Genomic DNA, 19,345 nt, shown 5'->3' on the forward strand with positions numbered 1-19,345 from the left:
AGATGCATGCTCAATACAAAAAGTATAACCAACTCATTGCAGCTCTGCCACAAAAATCGAAGAGGCAATTACTCAAAAGAGAAAGGAATGAGTTTGTTTGTCTGACTCCAATCAAAACCGTGCATGGCTTAAAATGACTAGTGTAAAAAGGTTGAGAGGTTTGATAACTATAAGGCATAAAAGTCAAGATAGTTAAGAACAGATTTTTGATGTCTCAGTACCATGGGATCATGTTTATGAACTGATATACAAAACAACATTTGACGCATCAATCCGTTGTTTTCTATTTAAATTATTATATTCAGTGCATTCGGAAAGTGTTCAGACCCCTTGACTAATTCCACAGTGACGTTACAGCCTTATTCTAAAATGATTTAAAACATTTTTTCCCCCTCCAATCTACACAAATACCCCATAATGATAAAGCAAAAACTTAAATATTACATTTACTGTACATATGTATTCAGACCCTTTACTCAGTACTTTGTTGAAGTACCTTTGGCAGTGATTACAGCCTCGAGTCTTCTTGGGTTTGACGCTACAAGCTTGGCACACCTGTATTTGGGGAGTTTCTCCCATTATTTTCTGCAGATCCTCTCAAACTCTGTCAGGTTGGATGGGGTGCGTCGCTGCACAGCTATTTTCAGGTCTCTCCAGAGATGTTCGATCAGGTTCAAGTCCGGGCTTGGATATGTGCTTAGTGTTGTTGTCATGTTGGAAGGTGAACCTTCACCCCAGTCTGAGGTTCTGAGTGCTCTGGAGCAGGTTTTCATCAAGGATCTCTTTGCAATTTGCACCGTTCATCTTTCCCTTGATCCTAACTAGTCTCCCACTCCCTGCCGCTGAAAAACATCCCCACAGCATGATGCTGCCACCACCCTGCTTCACCGTAGGGATGGTGCCAGGTTTCCTTCAGACATGACGCTTGGCATTCAGGCCATAGAGTTCAATCTTGGTTTCATCAGACCAGAGAATCTTGTTTCACATGGTCTGAGTTCTTGTAGGTACCTTTTGGCAAACTCCAAGCGGGCTGTCATGTGCCTTTTACTGACAAGTGTCTTCTGTCTGGATACTCTACCATAAAGGAGTGCTGGTGGAGTGCTGCAGAGATGATTGTCCTTCTGGAAGGTTCTCCCACCTCCACAGAGGAACTCTGGAGATCTAAGAGTGACTAGGCTTCAGGCTAGGCTAACTGTTTCCTTCCTTCGTGTGTGTGTGTGTGTGTGTGTGTCTTCACAGCTAAAGCCTGAACAGAAACTATAATGTCAATACAAGATCTCTGAAGACCAAAACAGCACGACATCAAACAAGTCCAAAACAAACAAACATGACAAAGCATAAAAACAGTGTACACTCCTTTTTATGCTTACCATAACAACATGGACATTCACTCATACACATACTGCTGCATTTGAGCAACTTCCAAAAACACTACCGCCCATCTGTCTTTAAAGCTACAGCTTGCGCCATCTTGTTTCTTGAAATGGAAAATATCATATTATCCACCTCCAAGGACCAGTCTCCGAAAGAGGTGAGATTTTTTGTACAGTTGTTTCCCCCAGGAGATGTTGCTGGTGCCACAGTGGAGATGGTTTGTTGTATTCCTCCAAGAGATGTTGGTGGTGCCACGGTGGAGATGGTTTGTTGTATTCCTCCAGGAGATTTTGGTGGTGCCACGGTGGAGATGGTTTGTTGTATTCCTCCAGGAGATGTTGCTGGTGCCACGGTGGAGATGGTTTGTTGTATTCCTCCAGGAGATGTTGCTGGTGCCACAGTGGAGATGGTTTGTTGTATTCCTCCAGGAGATATTGGTGGTGCCACGGTGGAGATGGTTTGTTGTATTCCTCCAGGAGATATTGCTGGTGCCACAGTGGAGATGGTTTGTTGTATTCCTCCAGGAGATATTGGTGGTGCCACGGTGGAGATGGTTTGTTGTATTCCTCCAGGAGATGTTGGTGGTGTCACGGTGGAGAGGGTTTGTTGTATTCCTCCAGGAGATGTTGGTGGTGCCACAGTGGAGATGGTTTGTTGTATTCCTCCAGGAGATGTTGCTGGTGCCACGGTGGAGATGGTTTGTTGTATTCCTCCAGGAGATGTTGGTGGTGCCACGGTGGAGATGGTTTGTTGTATTCCTCCAGGAGATGTTGCTGGTGCCACGGTGGAGATGGTTTGTTGTATTCCTCCAGGAGATATTAGTGGTGTCACGGTGGAGATGGTTTGTTGTATTCCTCCAGGAGATGTTGGTGGTGCCACGGTGGAGATGGTTTGTTGTATTCCTCCAGGAGATGTTGCTGGTGCCACGGGGGAGATGGTTTGTTGTATTCCTCCAGGAGATGTTGGTGGTGTCACGGTGGAGATGGTTTGTTGTATTCCTCCAGGAGATGTTGGTGGTGCCACAGTGGAGATGGTTTGTTGTATTCCTCCAGGAGATGTTGCTGGTGCCACGGTGGAGATGGTTTGTTGTATTCCTCTAAGTTCTAGAGTCTAGGAGATGTTGGTGGTTCTGTTAGCCAGGCCAGTGAAGAGAAAAGAATCTGCATCACCGTTTGGAACTGCTAGGGACCTATGGAGGGACAGATGAAGACACACATCACATTGGAGGGTCATTGTAGGTCACATTCCTGGGAGATGCTTCATGCCCAGGTATGGAGCCCCAGACCAGGCAGGGAGAGCTGCCATGCCCTCCCCTGGCTGAGCCCCTTTGGATAGGGCAGGGATGGGGTTAGGGATGGCAGCTGTGGGGTAGGTTGGGTTAGGAATGGAGGTTTGGGGGTAAGAAGGTCTTGGGATTAGAGATGCTTCAGGGTAAGGCACAAAGAATTTGGGGGCCTGGGTAGAGAAGCTGATTCTACAGTCATTGGAAAGAATGGGAGTGGGTCTGGGTCCATTGGACTGAGTTGGGGCAGGTATGGGACCGTGTGACCTGTTTTGAGCAGGTGTCAGGCCACTGATATTTGAAGGCCCTTTTTCAAACATACAGTTGCCTGAGGGTGTGTGTGTGAGTGTTTGAGTTCTGGATGCGTTATTGGAAGGTATGTGTGTGGTGTGTTTGGGGTGTGTGTGATGGAGTACATTTACTGGCTTTGCTGGAAAACACTGTGGTATCTGCCAAGGTTGCCATTGTGTACTTTGCCGTGGCTGTTGCCAAGACTGCCTTGGGTCCTGATATGAAGGACCCGGACAGGGCTGCCCTGAGAACTGCCTTTTTGCATCTCCAGTCCCAGAGTGGTATAACTCCAGGCTGGGCTGCATGGTTTGGTCAAAGGCCTCAGGGAGAATATTGTAGAAGTTTGGGAGAGGAACAGGGCTGTGGTTATTAAGGCTAATATTTTGGATGGAGGGTATCCAGGACTCCGGTTGGTTGTTAATATGGGATGGTTGTGGGACCGTTCGGTTGCCATGGAGATATCCACCACTTCCTTGAGTCTGTTGCCCTGCAAACGTGTGAGCAGCCTTGGGTAGTATGTTTGTGTTTACAACGCTGCGTGGCTCTCTAACAATCCCAGGACTACACCCCACCCCGTGCTCCACGCCACTAACAACTCCATTACCCAGCAGCCTTTGCTCTTCATAGCTGTTGAGTTTAGAGGTCATGTGTGGACCACCCATCTGCCATCGGTTCTCACTGTGTGAGCCGTTCCCACCATTGAAGCCCCTGTTGCCTGGCAATAAGGAACTCTGGGAGTGAGGGAACACGCCCAGTGTGTTCGGATTGGCAGTGTTGTGAGCAGGGAGTCTGTTTATTGGCTCAGTGGCCTGTCTCAAGCTGCCTATCACACATCCACCATCATTCTCCCTCATCAGAGCCTCCTCCACGTACGAGAACACATCATTGGCCAAGATATCATCCAGCTTCCCCGTCACATCCTGCTGTTCCATGTTGATCCTGAAGAGGGTGCTCTCCCACTCCCTCAGCTCTGTCTCCTTCAACCTCAGCCCCTCCAGGCCCTCCGCCCCCATCTTCCCCAGGATCTCCCCCAGAGAGTCCATCATGGTTTGGGCTGTGGGGTCTACCAAGCTGGGCCTATGGGGACCCTGGAGCTCCCCGGGGACACTCAGCAGAGCGTGGCTGTCCAGGAAGGCTCTCTCCAGGCCTGGGTCCTGGGGGAAGGCTAGGTCTAAGACCGGGGAAAGGTCCTGGAGGTCCAGGCTAGGGTCCTGGGGCTGAGTGTAAACAGAGCGGTCTTGACAGAGTAGGGACCCCAGGAGAGAGGCAGGGTCCAGGTGCGTGTCCTCAGGGCTGGATCCTGGGGGAGTGAGGCCTGGGGGGATGGGTGGTCCTGGAGGCATAACGGCAGTATCCAGAGAGGAACAGGACTCATACAGCAGAGCCTCCCCAGTGGCAAAGTTGAAGGGAAGCTCTATTCTCCGCTGACGCAGGTGCTCATCGCCCTCCTGGTTCCTGTAGATGGGTGACAAAGGTCAAAGGCCACTAAAACATACTTTATGTAAAACTTAGCATGGAATGATACAACTATTTTGAGTAAAGATAAATGTCAACAGTAGGCTCACGTCAGGGCTTTCTGTCGAACGACGATGAAGTCGGGTCTCCCTGCCTTGAAGACGACCCTGGCGTTGGCCTGAACCCACATCCACACACCTGCCTTAGTCAGCAGCCTAAAAATGGTGAAACCAGTCTCTCCTGTTTTTATCACTACAGAGAGATAGAGGGGAGGAGCGAGAGAGAGGGAGAGATAGAGGGGAGGAGGGAGAGATATATCGAGGAGGAGAGAGAGATATAGAGGGGAGGTGAGAGAAAGGAGTCAGACTCTGCATCATACTGAATGTTGGCTTGCAAAACACCAGATGTAAGCTTCAGAAAATGTTTACTCATATGCGTGTGTGTAATGAGTAACTACAATCTAACTCACTTTTGAGGTGGTTGTCTGCGCAGTACATCATGTCAGCAGCATGGATGAACTGGTAACCTGAGCCTCTAGTGACCAACTCTGTCTCAGAGTAACCCAGCACCACTTTACCTCTGGAGGGGATAGAAGAGACACATGGCGCACACACACGGCACACACATGGCACACACACACACACATGGCACACACACACACACGGCACACACACACACACACACACACACACACACGGCACACACACACACACACACACACGGCACACACATGGCACACACATGGCACACACACACACATGGCACACACATGGCACACACATGGCACACACACACACACACGGCACACACACACACACATGGCACACACACACACATGGCACACACATGGCACACACACACACACACACACATATATGGATGTGCAGAGACACACACACAGGTAAATTTATGAAGGTCCGATGCCGTAGCACATATTATTAGAAGAAAACAAACATTGTCCTCTCAAGTTCCCTCTATGTTAGTCCCAGGGAGGGTACAACGTTGTCAGTGATGCTGTGAGATGTGATGGGAGATTGCACACATTGCTTCCCCTTCTTTCAGTCCAGTACCTGGTGCCTATACCCATAGGGTTATGGTAAGGGTTAACACACTACAGGGTTTGGGGGTTACTCCAGTACCTGGTGTCTATACCCATAGGGTTATGGTAAGGATTAACACACTACAGGGTTTGGGAGTTACTCCAGTACCTGGTGTCTATACCCATGGGGGCGAAGTCCAGTCTGTGTTTGGTCTGGAAGATGAGAGTCTTGGTCCTGATCTCCATGACAGCCGGGGGCTGCAGGGGCGCAGCGATGGCAAGGAGGGCCAGCTGAGCGGGGGTCATGGCCCCGTCATCCCCCAGCCTCCCCTGACCACACACATACTTCAGACGCCCCTGGAACTTCAACGCCTAGAGGAGAGAGAGAGCTCATGTTGCATACAGTGATTCATTCACATGTATTTTTAGGCGAGTGCTGTCCATATCATTAATGGATTATGGTTAACCTATGGATCACATTTGATACAGTTGAAGTCGGAAGTTTACATACACCTTAGCCAAATACATTTAAACTCACAATTCCTGACATTTAATCCTAGTAAGAATTCCCTTTCTTAGGTCAGTTAGGATCACCTCTTTATTTTAACAATGTGAAATGTCAGAATAATAGTAGATAAATCATTCTATTTCACCTTTTATTTCTTCAAACGAGAAGACCCATTTGCGACCAAGCTTTAACTTCCTGACTGATGTGATTGAGATGTTGCTTCAATATATCCATATAATTTTGATTCCTCATGATGCCATCTATTCTATGAAGTGCACCAGTCCCTCTTGCAGCAAAGCACCACCACATCATGATGCTGCCACCCCCGTGCTTCACGGTTGGGCTGGTGTTCTTCGGCTTGCAAGCATCCCCCTTCTTCCCCCAAACATAACGATGGTCATTATGGCCAAACAGTTCTATTTTTGTTTCATCAGACCAGAGGACATTTCTCCAAAAAGTACGATCTTTGACCCCATATGCAGTTGCAAACTGTAGTCTGGCTTTTTTATGGCGGTTTTGGAGCGGTGGCTTCTTCCTTGCTGAGCGGCCTTTCAAGATATGTCGATATAGGATTCGTTTTACTGTGGATATAGAGTGGGGCAAAAAAGTATTTAGTCAGCTACCAATTGTGCAAGTTCTCCCACTTAAAAAGATGAGAGGCCTGTAATTTTCATCATAGGTACACTTCAACTATGAAAATCACCTTGTAGGATTTTTAATGAATTTATTTGCAAATTATGGTGGAAAATAAGTATTTGGTCAATAACAAAAGTTTATCTCAATACTTTGTTATATACCCTTTGTTGGCAATGACAAGAGGTCAAACGTTTTCTGTAAGTCTTCACAAGGTTTTCACACACTGTTGCTGGTATTTTGGCCCATTCCTGCATGCAGATCTCCTCTAGAGCAGTGATGTTTTGGGGCTGTTGCTGGGCAACACGGACTTTCAACTCCCTCCAAAGATTGTCTATGGGGTTGAGATCTGGAGACTGGCTAGGCCACCTCAGGACCTTGAAATGCTTCTTACGAAGCCACTCCTTCGTTGCCCGGGCGGTGTGTTTGGGATCATTGTCATGCTGAAAGACCCAGCCACGTTTCATCTTCAATGCCCTTGCTGATGGAAGGAAGTTTTCACTCAAAATCTCACGATACATGGCCCCATTCATTCTTTCCTTTACACGGATCAGTCGTCCTGGTCCCTTTGCAGAAAAACAGCCCCAAAGCATGATGTTTCCACCCCCATGCTTCACAGTAGGTATCGTGTGGTTCTGGGATTTTTGCTCACCATTCTTGTGATCATTTTGACCCCACAGGGTGAGATCTTGCGTGGAGCCCCAGATCGAGGGAGATTATCAGTGGTCTTGTATGTCTTCCATTTCATAATAATTGCTCCCACAGTTGATTTCTTCAAACCAAGCTGCTTACCTATTGCAGAATCAGTCTTCCCAGCCTGGTGCAGGTCTACAATTTTGTTTCTGGTGTCCTTTGACAGCTCTTTGGTCTTGGCCATAGTGGAGTTTGGAGTGTGACTGTTGGAGGTTGTGGACAGGTGTCTTTTATACTAATAACAAGTTCAAACAGGTGCCATTAATACAGGTAACGAGTGGAGGACAGAGGAGCCTCTTAAAGAAGAAATTACAGGTCTGTGAGAGCCAGAAATCTTGCTTGTTTGTAGGTGACCAAATACTTATTTTCCACCATAATTTGCAAATAAATTCATTAGAAATCCTACAATGTGATTTCTGGATTTTTTTTCTCTCATTTTGTCTGTCATAGTTGAAGTGTACCTATGATGAAAATTACAGGCCTCTCTCATCTTTTTAAGTGGGAGAACTTGCACAATTGGTGGCTGACTAAATACTTTTTTGCCCCACTAAATACTTTTTTGCCCCACATGGTCCTTTGCTGTTGTTCTGGGATTGATTTGCACTTTTCGCACCAAAGTACGCTCATCTCTAGGAGACAGAACACGTCTCCTTCCTGAGTGGTATGATGGCTGCGTGGTCCCATAGTGTTTATACTTGCATACTATTGCTTGTACAGATGAATGTGGTACCTTCAGGCATTTGGAAATTGCTCCCAAGGATGAACCAGATTTGTGGAGGTCTACATTTCTTTTTCTGGGTTCTTGGCTGATTCCTTTTGATTTTCCCATGGTGTCAAGCAAAGAGGCACTGAGTTTGAAGGTAGGCCTTGAAATACTTCCGCAGGTACACCTCCAATTGACTCAAATTATGTCAATTAGCCTATGAGAAGCTTCTAAAGCCATGACATAATTTTCTGGAATTTTCCAACCTGTTTAAAGGCACAGTCAACTTAGTGTATGTAAACTTCTGACCCATTGGAATTGTGATACAGTGAATTATAAGTGAAATACTCTGTCTGTAAACAATTATTGGAAAAATGACTTGTGTCATGCACAAAGTAAATGTCCTAACCGACTTGGAAAAACTATAGTTTGTTAACAAGAAACTTGTGGAGTGGTTGAAAAATGAGTTTTAATGACTCCAACCTAAGTGTATGTAAACGTCCCGACTTCAACCGTATATGTATTTATCATATCTGTATGTGGCCCTACCAGGAAGCCGGAGGTGTTATCTAGCAGACAGCGGAAGCGACAGCAGAAGCTTCTCTCTCGGAAGAAGCTGTTGTCTGGAGGGATGTGCTGGGGCAGGTAGCTCATAGACTCACCATGAGGCCTGCTGCTAGATTGCCTGGCTGCAGAAGACAGATGACATTCCAATTAGATACCTGTCTGAGATACTTGGGACTGTCCTATCAATAGCTGACCAACCATTAAAATAAACATTTTCAGAGTGCTGTGGTCCATGTACTGTACACACCGTCTGGTCCGGCCTCTGAGTTGTTCTGGTTGGGGTTGAGGGCGACGTGAAGCTGACACCGGAACATGGCTCTGTCATCTATGTGGATCAGGTCGTACACACTCTGGTGCACCACATCAGACTGGGCGGCATTACATTCATCCAGAAATGAACCCAGAGTTAACATGCAGAATGCTACAAGTGTCATAAACATAGTGCCCAAGACGTCCATAATTCTACATCGAACGATTCCATAAATCAATAAGTTATGATCAGTGCCTTCGGAAAGTATTCAGACGCCTTGACTTCTCCCACATTGTGTTACGTTACAGCCTTATTCTAAAATGGATTACATTGTTGTTTTCCCTTATCAGTCTACACACAATACCCCATAATGACAAAGCAAAAACTGTTTTTATGACATTTTTGCTAATTTAAGTATTCAGTCCCTTCACTCAGTACTTTGTTGAAGCACCTTTGGCAGCGATTACAGCCTCATGTCCTCTTGGGTATGACACTACAAGCTTGGCACACCTGTATTTGGGGAGTTTCTCCCATTCTTCTCTGCAGATCCTCTCAAGCTCTGTCAGGTTGGATGGGGAGCGTCGCTGCACAGCTATTTTCAAGTCTCTCCAGAGATGTTTGATCGGGTTCAAGTCTGGCTGGACCACTTAAGGGCATTCAAAGAGTTGTCCCAAAGAGACTTGTCCACTCTTGTGTTGTCTTGGCTGTGTGCTTAGGGTCGTTGTCCTGTTGGAAGGTGAACCTTTGCCTCAGTCTGAGGTCCTGAGAGCTCTGGAGCAGATTTTCATCAAAGATCTCTCTGCACTTTGCTCCGTTCATCTTTGCCTTGATCCTGACTAGTCTCCCAGTCCCTGCTGTTGAAAAACACCCCCACAGCATGATGCTGCCACCCCCATGCTTTACCGTAGGGATGGTGCCAAGTTTCCTCCAGACGTGGCGCTTGGCATTCAGGCCAAAAAGTTCAATCTTGTTTTCATCAGACCAGAGAATCTTTTTTCTCATGGTCTGAGTCCTTTAGGTGCCTTTTGGCAAACTCCAAGCTGGCTGTCATGTATGTACCTTTTTGTCACGACTTCCACCGAAGGTGGTTCCTCTCCCTGTTCGGGCGGCGCTCGGCGTTCGGCGTTGCCGGCCTACCTGCCATGTTTCCTTTTCCGTTTGTTTTGTCTTTGGTTCATTCACACCTGGTTTTCATTTGCTTTCATTTCTGTGTGTATATTTACCTACCTGTTTCCCCGCTTAGGTTTGTGTGGGATTATTTTCTTGTTGCATGTGGAGGCTTTCCTCAGTGTTTTTCGCGTGTGTTTATTATAGTAAGGTACGTAGTGTTTTTGCGACCTATGGGAGTACCGTTAGTTCCCATTGTCTTGGCCGTTGTTTTGGGGTATTGTACTGTACCATTTTTTGGGACTTGCCCTTATTAAAATATACGCTACACTGACATCTCTGCTCTCCTGCGTTTGACTCCTTACCTACCTTCAGTGCATAAACGCAACACTTTTACTGAGGAGTGTTTTCCATCTGGATATTCTACCATAAATACCTGATTGGTAGTGTGCTGCAGAGATGATTGTCCTTCTGGAAGGTTCTCCCACCTCCACTGAGGAGCTCTGAGAGTGACCATCAGGTTCTTGGTCACCTCCGTGACCAAAGCCCTTCTCCCCCGATTCTTCAGTTTGGCCGGGAGGCCAGCTCTAGGAAGTATCTTGGTGGTTCCAAACTTGTTTCCTTTAAGAATGATGGAGGCCATTGTGTTCCTGGGGACCTTCAGAGCTGCTGAAATGTTTTGGTAGCCTTCCCCATATCAGTGCCTCGACACAATCCTGTCTTAGAGCTCTACGGACCATTTATTCAACCTCATGGCTTGGTTTTTGCTCTAAAATGTACTGTCAACTGTGGGACCTTATATAGACAGGTGTGCATCTTTCCAAATCATGTCCAATCAATGGAATTTACCACAGGTGGACCCCAATTAAGTTGTATACCCATCTTAACAGGATGCATGGAAACAGGATGCACCTGAGCTCAATTTTGAGTCTCATGTCAAAAGATCTGAATACGTGTTAATGTGATATTTCCGTTTTTATTTTGAAATAAAAAAACATGTTTCCGCTTTGTCATTATGGGGTATTGTGTGCAGATTGCTGAGCATTTTTATTTGTTGTATCCATTTTAGAATAAGGCTGTAACGTAACAAAATGTGGAAAAATGGAAGGGGTCTGAATATTTCCCCGAAGGCGCTGTACCTGATGGAAGCCCAGGTAGTCCTGGATGGTTGGAAAGGCTTAGAAGACGGAGCCATCAGTGGTGACCACCAGGACAAAACCATTCAGGGCCTACGCAGAGAGAGAGAGGATAAATGAGACACACACACCCACACAGAGCATACCTGACATACACACAAACACACAGAAAAAACACACACACACAGCTATACCTGCAGCAGTAGGTTTCCCTCTGAGAGGCTGACTCCATCTATAGAAGTGGATGTCCATCCGTTCCTCCCGTTCCCCCTGACAAGGGCGGCCGGACACTCAGTCTTCTTCTGGAGGGTCGCTGCAACACAGGAGAGGAGATCAAACACGACTTCGTTCGTTAGTCCTTAAATGTATTTCTAGAGTACAGTACACTCCTGAGATGGAGACAGGACTGTCTGAAGCCTTTGAGACCCTGGGGGAATGCACACTGCCATTTTTTAGGTAAATATTTGAAGCCCCTATTAAGCTAATAAATTATGGGTTTATACGCATAAGATTCTAACAAACTACAAATCGCTGTCTTTAGACAGAATAACTGTTTGGCCGTTTGAAAGAAGAGAAAACGCACAACGGTGTGATCACATCCAACTTGGATGAAAAAAGCAACTTTCTGAAATCATCCGACAGAGGTTCATCCAGGTCTGATTTTTAAAAATGAGGACATGGGCTCAAAAATGAGGACATGGGCTGTAAGGCTGTGCAGGAAGTGCAGCTCAGTTTCCATCTCATTTTGTGGGCAGTGTGCACATACCCTGTTTTCTCGAGAGCCAGGTCTGCCTACAGCAGCCTTTCTTTTTTGGGGCGGCAGGGTAGCCTAGTGGTTAGAGTGTTGGACTAGTAACCGGAAGGTTGCAAGTTCGAATCAAATCAAATCAAATTTTATTTGTCACATACACATGGTTAGCAGATGTTAATGCAAATGTAGCGAAATGCTTGTGCTTCTAGTTCCGACAATGCAGTAATAACGAACAATTCCAAAACTCCTACCTCATACACACAAGTGTAAAGGGATAAAGAATATGTACATAAAGATATATGAATGAGTGATGGTACAGAGCGGCATAGGCAGATACAGTAGATGGTATCGAGTACAGTATATACATATGAGATGAGTATGTAAACAAAGTGGCATAGTTTAAAGTAGCTAGTGATACATGTATTACATAAAGATGCAGTAGATGATATAGAGTACAGTATATACGTATACATATGAGATAAATAATGTAGGGTATGTAAACATTATATTAAGTAGCATTGTTTAAAGTGGCTAGTGATATATTTTACATCAATTCCCATTATTAAAGTGGCTGGAGTTGAGTCGGTGTGTTGGCAGCAGCCACTCAATGTTAGTGGTGGCTGTTTAACAGTCTGATGGCCTTGAGATAGAAGCTGTTTTTCCAGTCTCTCGGTCCCAGCTTTGATGCACCTGTACTGACCTCTCCTTCTGGATGATAGCGGGGTGAACAGGCAGTGGCTCGGGTGGTTGTTGTCCTTGATAATCTTTATGGCCTTCCTGTGACATCGGGTGGTGTAGGTGTCCTGGAGGGCAGGTAGTTTGCCCCCGGTGATGCGTTGTGCAGACCTCACTACCCTCTGGAGAGCCTTACGGTTGTGGGCGGAGCAGTTGCCGTACCAGGCGGTGATACAGCCCGCCAGGATGCTCTCGATTGTGCATCTGTAGAAGTTTGTGAGTGCTTTTGGTGACAAGCCGAATTTCTTCAGCCTCCTGAGGTTGTTCTTCACGATGCTGTCTGTGTGGGTGGACCAATTCAGTTTGTCTGTGATGTGTACGCCGAGGAACTTAAAACTTACTACCCTCTCCACTACTGTTCCATCGATGTGGATAGGGGGGTGTTCCCTCTGCTGTTTCCTGAAGTCCACAATCATCTCCTTAGTTTTGTTGACGTTGAGTGTGAGGTTATTTTCCTGACACCACACTCCGAGGGCCCTCACCTCCTCCCTGTAGGCCGTTTTTTAAGTTCAAACCACCGAGCTGACAAGGTACAGATCTGTCCTTCTGCCCCTGAACAGGCAGCTAACCCACTGTTCCTAGGCCATCATTGAAAATAAGAATTTGTTCTCAACTGACTTGCCTAGTTAAATAAATAAACATTTTGAAAGTAGCAAGACTATGCTCACTGAGTCTGTACATAGTCAAAGCTTTCCTTAAGTTTGGGTCAGTCACAGTGGTCAGGTATTCTGCCACTGTGTAGTCTCTGTTTAGGGCCAAATAGCATTCTAGTTTGCTCTGTTTTTTTGTTAATTCTTTCCAATGTGTCAAGCAATTATCTTTTTGTTTTCTCATGATTTGGTTGGGTCTAATTGTGTTGCTGTCCTGAGGCTCTGTGGGGTGTGTTTGTGTTTGTGAACAGAGCCCCAGGACAAGCCTGCTTATGGAACTCTTCTCCAGGTTCATCTGTCTGTAGGTGATGGCTTTGTTATGGAAGGTTCAGGAATCGCTTCCTTTTAGGTGGTTGTAGAATTTAAGGGCTCTTATCTGGATTTTGATAATTAGCGGGTATCGGCCTAATTCTGCTCTGCATGCATTATTTGGTGTTTTACGTTGTACGTGGAGGATATTTTAGCAGTCTCAATTTGTTTTTTTGTCCCATTTTGTGAATTCGTGGTTGGTGAGCTATAACTGATACAAGTATTTTTAGCCAGATTGTAATTGGTATGTCAAATTTTAGGTTATTTTTGATGGCATAGAAGGCCCTTCTTGTATTGTCTCTCAAATCGTTCACAGCTTTGTGGAAGTTATCTGAGGCGCTGATGTATAGGCCGAGGTATGTATCGTTTTTTTGTGTGCTCTAGGGCAACGGTGTCTAGATGGATATTATACTTGTGGTCCTGGCTACTGGACCTTTTTGGGAACACCATTTTTTCTGTTTTACTGAGATTTACTGTCAGGACCCAGGTCTGACAGAATCTGTGCAGAATATCTACAGTTGAAGTCAGAAGTTTACATCCACTTATGTTGGAGTCATTAAAACTCGTTTTTCAACCACTCCACAAATTTCTTGTTAACAAGCTATAGTTTTGGCAAGTTGGTTAGGACATCTACTTCGTGCATGACACAAGTAATTTTCCAACAATTGTTTACAGACAGATTATTTCACTTATAATTCACTGTATCACAATTCCAGTGGGTCAGAAGTTTACATACACTAAGTTGACTGTGCCTTGAAACAGCTTGGAAAATTACAGAAAATGATGTAATGGCTTTAGAAGCTTCTGATAGGCGAATTGACATCATTTGAGTCAATTGGAGGTGTATCTGTGGATGTATTTCAAGGCCTACCTTCAATCTCAGTGCCTCTTTGCTTGACATCATGAGAAAATCAAAAGAAATCAGCCAAGACCTCAGAAAAACAATTGTAGACCTCCACAAGTCTGGTTCATCCTTGGGAGCAATTTCCAAACGCCTGAAGGTACTACGTTCATCTGTACAAACAATAGTACAGTGGGTATGAACTATTGGGACCACGCAGCCGTCATACCGCTCAGGAAGGAGACGCGTTCTGTCTGCTAGAGATTAACGTACTTTGGTGCGAAACGTGCAAATCAATCACAGAACAACAGCAAAGGACCTTTTGAAGAGGCTGGAGGAAACAGGTACAAAATAATCTATATCCACAGTAAAACGAGTCCTATATCGACATAACCTGAAAGGCCGCTCTTCAAGGAAGAAGCCACCGCTCCAAAACAGCCATAAAAAGCCAGACTACGGTTTGCAACTGCACATGGGGACAAAGATCGTACTTTTTGGAGAAATGTCCTCTGGTCTGATGAAACAAAAATAGAACTGTTTGGCCATAATGACCATCGTTATGTTTGGAGGAAAAAGGGGGAGACTTGCAAGCCAAAGAACACCATCCCAACCGTGAAGCACCGGGGTGGCAGCATCATGTTGTGGGGGTGCTTTGCTGCAGGAGGGACTGGTGCACTTCACAAAATAGATGGCATCATGAGGATGGAACTTATGTGGATATATTGAAGCAACATCTCAAGACATCAAGTTAAAGCTTGGTCACAAATGGGTCTTCCAAATGGGCAATGACCCCAAGCATACTTCCAAAGTTGTGGCAAAAAGACTTAAGGACAACAAAGTCAAGGCATTGGAGTGGCCATCACAAAGCCCTGACCTCAATCCTATAGAACATTTGTGGGCAGAACTGAAAAAGCATGTGCGAGCGAGGAGGCCTATAAACCTGATTCAGTGACACCAGCTCTGTCAGGAGGAATGGGCCAAAATTCACCCAACTTATTGGGGGAAGCTTGTGGAAGGATACATGAAACGTTTGACCCAAGTTAAACAATTTAAAGGCAATGCTACCAAATACTAATTGAGTGTATGTAAACTTCTGACCCACTTGGAATGTGATGAAAGAAATAAAAGCTGAAATAAATCATTCTCTCTACTATTATTCTGACATTTCACATTCTTAAAATAAAGTGCTGATCCTAACTGACCTAAGACAGGGAATTTTTTACTAGGATTAAATGTCAGGAATTGTGAAAAACTGAGTTTAAATGTATCTGGCTAAGGTGTATGTAAACTTCCAACTTCAACTGTAGGTGCTGCTGTAGTCCCTCCTTGGTTGGGGACAGAAGCACCAGATCATCAGCAAACAGTAGACAATTGACTTCAGATTCTAGTCCGCTGCAATACGTCCTTGATCATGTTTCACTGGGCTATTTCTGGAACAGACAAGAGTATCAGTGACTTCCTACAGGCCTTTCACACACACTAGCAGCTAGAGGCCGACCGATTATGATTTTTGAACGCTGATACCGATACCGATTATTGGAGGACCAAAAAAGCAGATGCCGATTAAATCGGCCAATTTTTTGAATGTATTTGTAATAATGACAATTACAACAATACTGAATGAACACTTATTTTAACTCAATATAATACATCAATAAAATCAATTTAGCCTCAAATAAATAATGGAACATGTTCAATTTGGTTTAAATAATGCAAAAACAAAGGGTTGGAGAAGAAAGTAAAAGTGCAATATGTGCCATGTAAGAAAGCTAACGTTTAAGTTCCTTGCTCAGAACATGAGAACATATGAAAGTTGGTGGTTCCTTTTAACATGAGACTTCAATATTCCAAGGTCAGAGGTTTAGGTTGTAGTTAATATAGTATTTATAGGACTATTTCCCTCTATACCATTTGTATTTTATATACTTTTGACTAATGGATGTTCTTATAGGCACTATAGTATTGCCAGTGTAACAGTATAGCTTCCGTCCCTCTCCTCGCCCCTACCTGGGCTCGAACCAGGAACACATCGACAACAGCCACACTCGAAGCATCGTTACCCATCGCTCCACAAAAGCCGCGGCGGCCCTTGCAGAGCAAGGGGAATAACTACTCCAAGTCTCAGAGCGAGTGACGTTTGAAACGCTATTAGCACCCAGCTAACTAGCTAGCCATTTCACATCGGTTACACCAGCCATTAGGCTGATAAGCTTGAAGTCATAAACAGCGCTGTGCTTGCAAAGAGCTGCTGGCAAAACGCACTAAAGTGCTGTTTGAATGAATGATTACGAGCCTGCTGCTGCTCAGTCAGACTGCTCTATCAAATCAGACTTAATTATAACATAATAACACACAGAAATACGAGCCTTTGGTCATGAATATGGTTGAATCTGTAAACTATCATTTCGAAAACAAAACGTTTATTATTTCAGTGAAATACGGAACCGTTCTGTAATTTATCTAACGGGTGGCATCCCTAAGTCTAAATATTCTTGTTACATTGCACAACCTTCAATGTTATATCTTAATTACGTAAAATTCTGGCAAATTAGTTCGCAATGAGCCAGGCTACCCAAACTGTTGCATATACCCTGTCTCTGCGAGCAATGAACGCAAGAGAAATGACACAATTTCACCTGCTTAATATTGCCTGCTAACCTGGATTAGTAGTTATAACTAGTGATTATGATTGATTGATTGTTTTTTATAAGATAAGTTTAATGCTAACTAGCAACTTACCTTGGCTTCTACTGCATTCGCGTAACAGGCAGGCTCCTCGTGGAGTGCAATGGTTAGAGCGTTGGATCAGTTAATTGTAAGGTTGCAAGATTGGATCCCCCGAGCTGACAAGGTGAAAATCTGTCGCTCTGCCCCTGAACAAGGCAGTTAACCCATCGTTCCTAGGCCTTCATTGAAAATAAGAATGTGCTCTTAACTTACTTGCCTAGTGAAATAAAGGTCTAAAAAAATATATTATTATTTTTAAAAAATTTAATCGGAAATCGGCGTCCAAAAATACCGATTTCCGATTGTTATGAAAACTTGAAATCGGCCCTAATTATTCGGCCATTCTGATTAATCGGTCGACCTCTACTAGCAGCCCTCCCCTGTGTGAGTATAACAACAGGACATGGCAGAAAGCAGAGAAAATGATTATCGCTTCATATGAGCCGTGTGTGTGGAGGGTCACCAGATAACTCATGGAGGTCGTTTGGGTTGTCAGCGGCAGCAGTTTTATGGCTGTAGTCCTTAGCTTGAAGTCTTAATTCGTCTGGCTTCTGGTTCTAAAGGCAGTAGTTGAAGGTCTGTGTTCTCTAGGCCAGTTGTAATCTAATCTCTGTTCTCTGGCTGGCATTCATTCAGCACTGCGATCCTCCTTTCCTTCTCCCAATGACTCAACGGCACAGCAACAAACTCCCCCGTCTTGACTCTTTATCTCCAAGCCCCCTTCCCCTCCTTACAAAATAAAATACTCTTTGATGAACTAGCATCTCTCCACAACCTAAAAACTAAAAGAGTCAGGACGATGTACACACTTCTTTCACTGCAGACTCAAAGCATCATAATGTCACCTAATACATCCAGCATTGCAAAAGTACCGGTAGTGAGCACACAGGGCTGTACAAAATGTGAAATATTTAACTTCATTCAATGAAACATAACAAATTGGAAAGATTTAGCAACTTTCCACTTTCACAACTTGTCGCTCTACACAGTAACCCTATACCCTCTGTCTAACCTCCCTCCTCCCTTGCTTTGTTTTGCCCCCCTTCACTAACGTCCCTTCCTGCCTCCCTTCCTCTTCCTCTACTCTCTCTCCATCCTCTACTGCGCTCTGTGTGCTGGCGAGGTGAAGAGTTCACACGAACACGCTGCACGCCACGCCAGAGAGATGTGGTCTGTGAGACGGGAGGGGGGCTAAACTGGCTCTCTACACTACACTACACTACACTACAGGACAGGATATGCAGCTTTACTTGATATACCCAATTTGGGTTAGATCTGGTTTCAGGTCTGGTTTCAGGTATCCTAGAGACAGAGGCGAGGGAGACTACAGTACAGTACTGTACATTCAGAGAGTTAGTTCACGTTAAGTTTAGGTTTCAGTTCCGCTCCAGTCTGGTTCGTTGGGAGATGGGGGGGGCTCACACTCGAAGGGAAACTACAGTAGTCCAGAATGAGCCAGTTCATCTACACACACACACACACACACACCTGGCTGGACCACAGGAAAGGGATGGCAGGTGCGTGTGTGTGTGTTCTGATACTGCCCCAGTTGGAGAGGAAGTGCAGGCAGAAGGAAGTGACAGGATACAAAAAGCATTACTATGAAAGCCACATTATGAAAAACAACAACACATCAACATGTCCTGTCCTGTCATATACTGCCCTGTCCTGTCATATACTGTCCTGTCCTGTCATATACTGTCCTGTCCTGTCATATACTGCCCTGTCCTGTCATATACTGTCCTGTCCTGTCATATACTGCCCTGTCCTGTCATATACTGTCCTGTCCTGTCATATACTGCCCTGTCCTGTCATATACTGTCCGGTTCTCCTATACTGTCCTGTCATATTCTGCCCTGTCCTGTCATATACTGTCCGGTTCTCCTATACTGTCCTGTCATATTCTGTCCTGTCATGTCATATATTGTCCTGTCCTCCAATACTGTCCTGTCCTCCTATACTGTTCTGTCATGTCCTCCTATACTATCCTGTCTTGTCTTTTACTGTCCTGTCCTCCAATACTGTCATGTCCTCCTATACTGTCATGTCCTCCAATACTGTCATGTCCTCCTATACCGTCATGTCATATACTGTCCCGTCCTCCTATACTGTCCTGTCCTGTCATATACTGTCCTGTGTGACCTTTCCTCCTATACTGTCCGGTCCTCCTATATTGTCCTTTACTGTCCTGTCCTCCTGTCCTGTCATGTCCTCCTATACTGTCATGTCTTTTACTGCCCTGTCCTCCTATACTGTCCTGTCTTGTCATATACTGTCCTGTCCTCCAATACTGT

At 45.1% G+C, this 19,345-nt stretch overlaps 1 protein-coding gene and 1 long non-coding RNA gene across 7 annotated transcripts in view; one reads left to right on the forward strand and one right to left on the reverse strand.

The window, feature by feature from the left end:
• The window catches only part of LOC149983283 (uncharacterized), a 106,443-nt gene that overhangs the window by 28,022 nt on the left and 59,076 nt on the right, over positions 1 to 19,345 (forward strand). The gene's annotated exons all lie outside the window — the stretch shown is intronic.
• The window catches only part of LOC110523857 (aryl hydrocarbon receptor), a 46,100-nt gene continuing 28,097 nt past the window's right edge, over positions 1,343 to 19,345 (reverse strand). For 2 of the 6 annotated variants that reach the window (XM_090234891.1, XM_090234892.1), the window contains exons 3-6: positions 5,611 to 5,813; positions 4,872 to 4,981; positions 4,513 to 4,654; positions 1,343 to 4,402 (exon numbers count right to left, since the gene is read on the reverse strand). In XM_090234891.1, the coding sequence (XP_090091017.1) occupies positions 2,614 to 4,402; positions 4,513 to 4,654; positions 4,872 to 4,981; positions 5,611 to 5,813 (2,244 nt within the window). In that variant the 3' untranslated portion in view covers positions 1,343 to 2,613. Of the gene's footprint in view, positions 4,403 to 4,512; positions 4,655 to 4,871; positions 4,982 to 5,610; positions 5,814 to 8,527; positions 8,668 to 8,792; positions 8,914 to 11,041; positions 11,134 to 11,232; positions 11,352 to 19,345 lie in introns of those variants that run through there. The other 4 variants (XM_036977552.2, XM_090234890.1, XM_090234894.1 and 1 more) reach the window with 4 other exon arrangements.

This window comes from Oncorhynchus mykiss, chromosome 5, assembly GCF_057628025.1.
Source record: "Oncorhynchus mykiss isolate SJ-2025 chromosome 5, ASM5762802v1, whole genome shotgun sequence".
Lineage (NCBI taxonomy): Eukaryota > Metazoa > Chordata > Actinopteri > Salmoniformes > Salmonidae > Oncorhynchus > Oncorhynchus mykiss.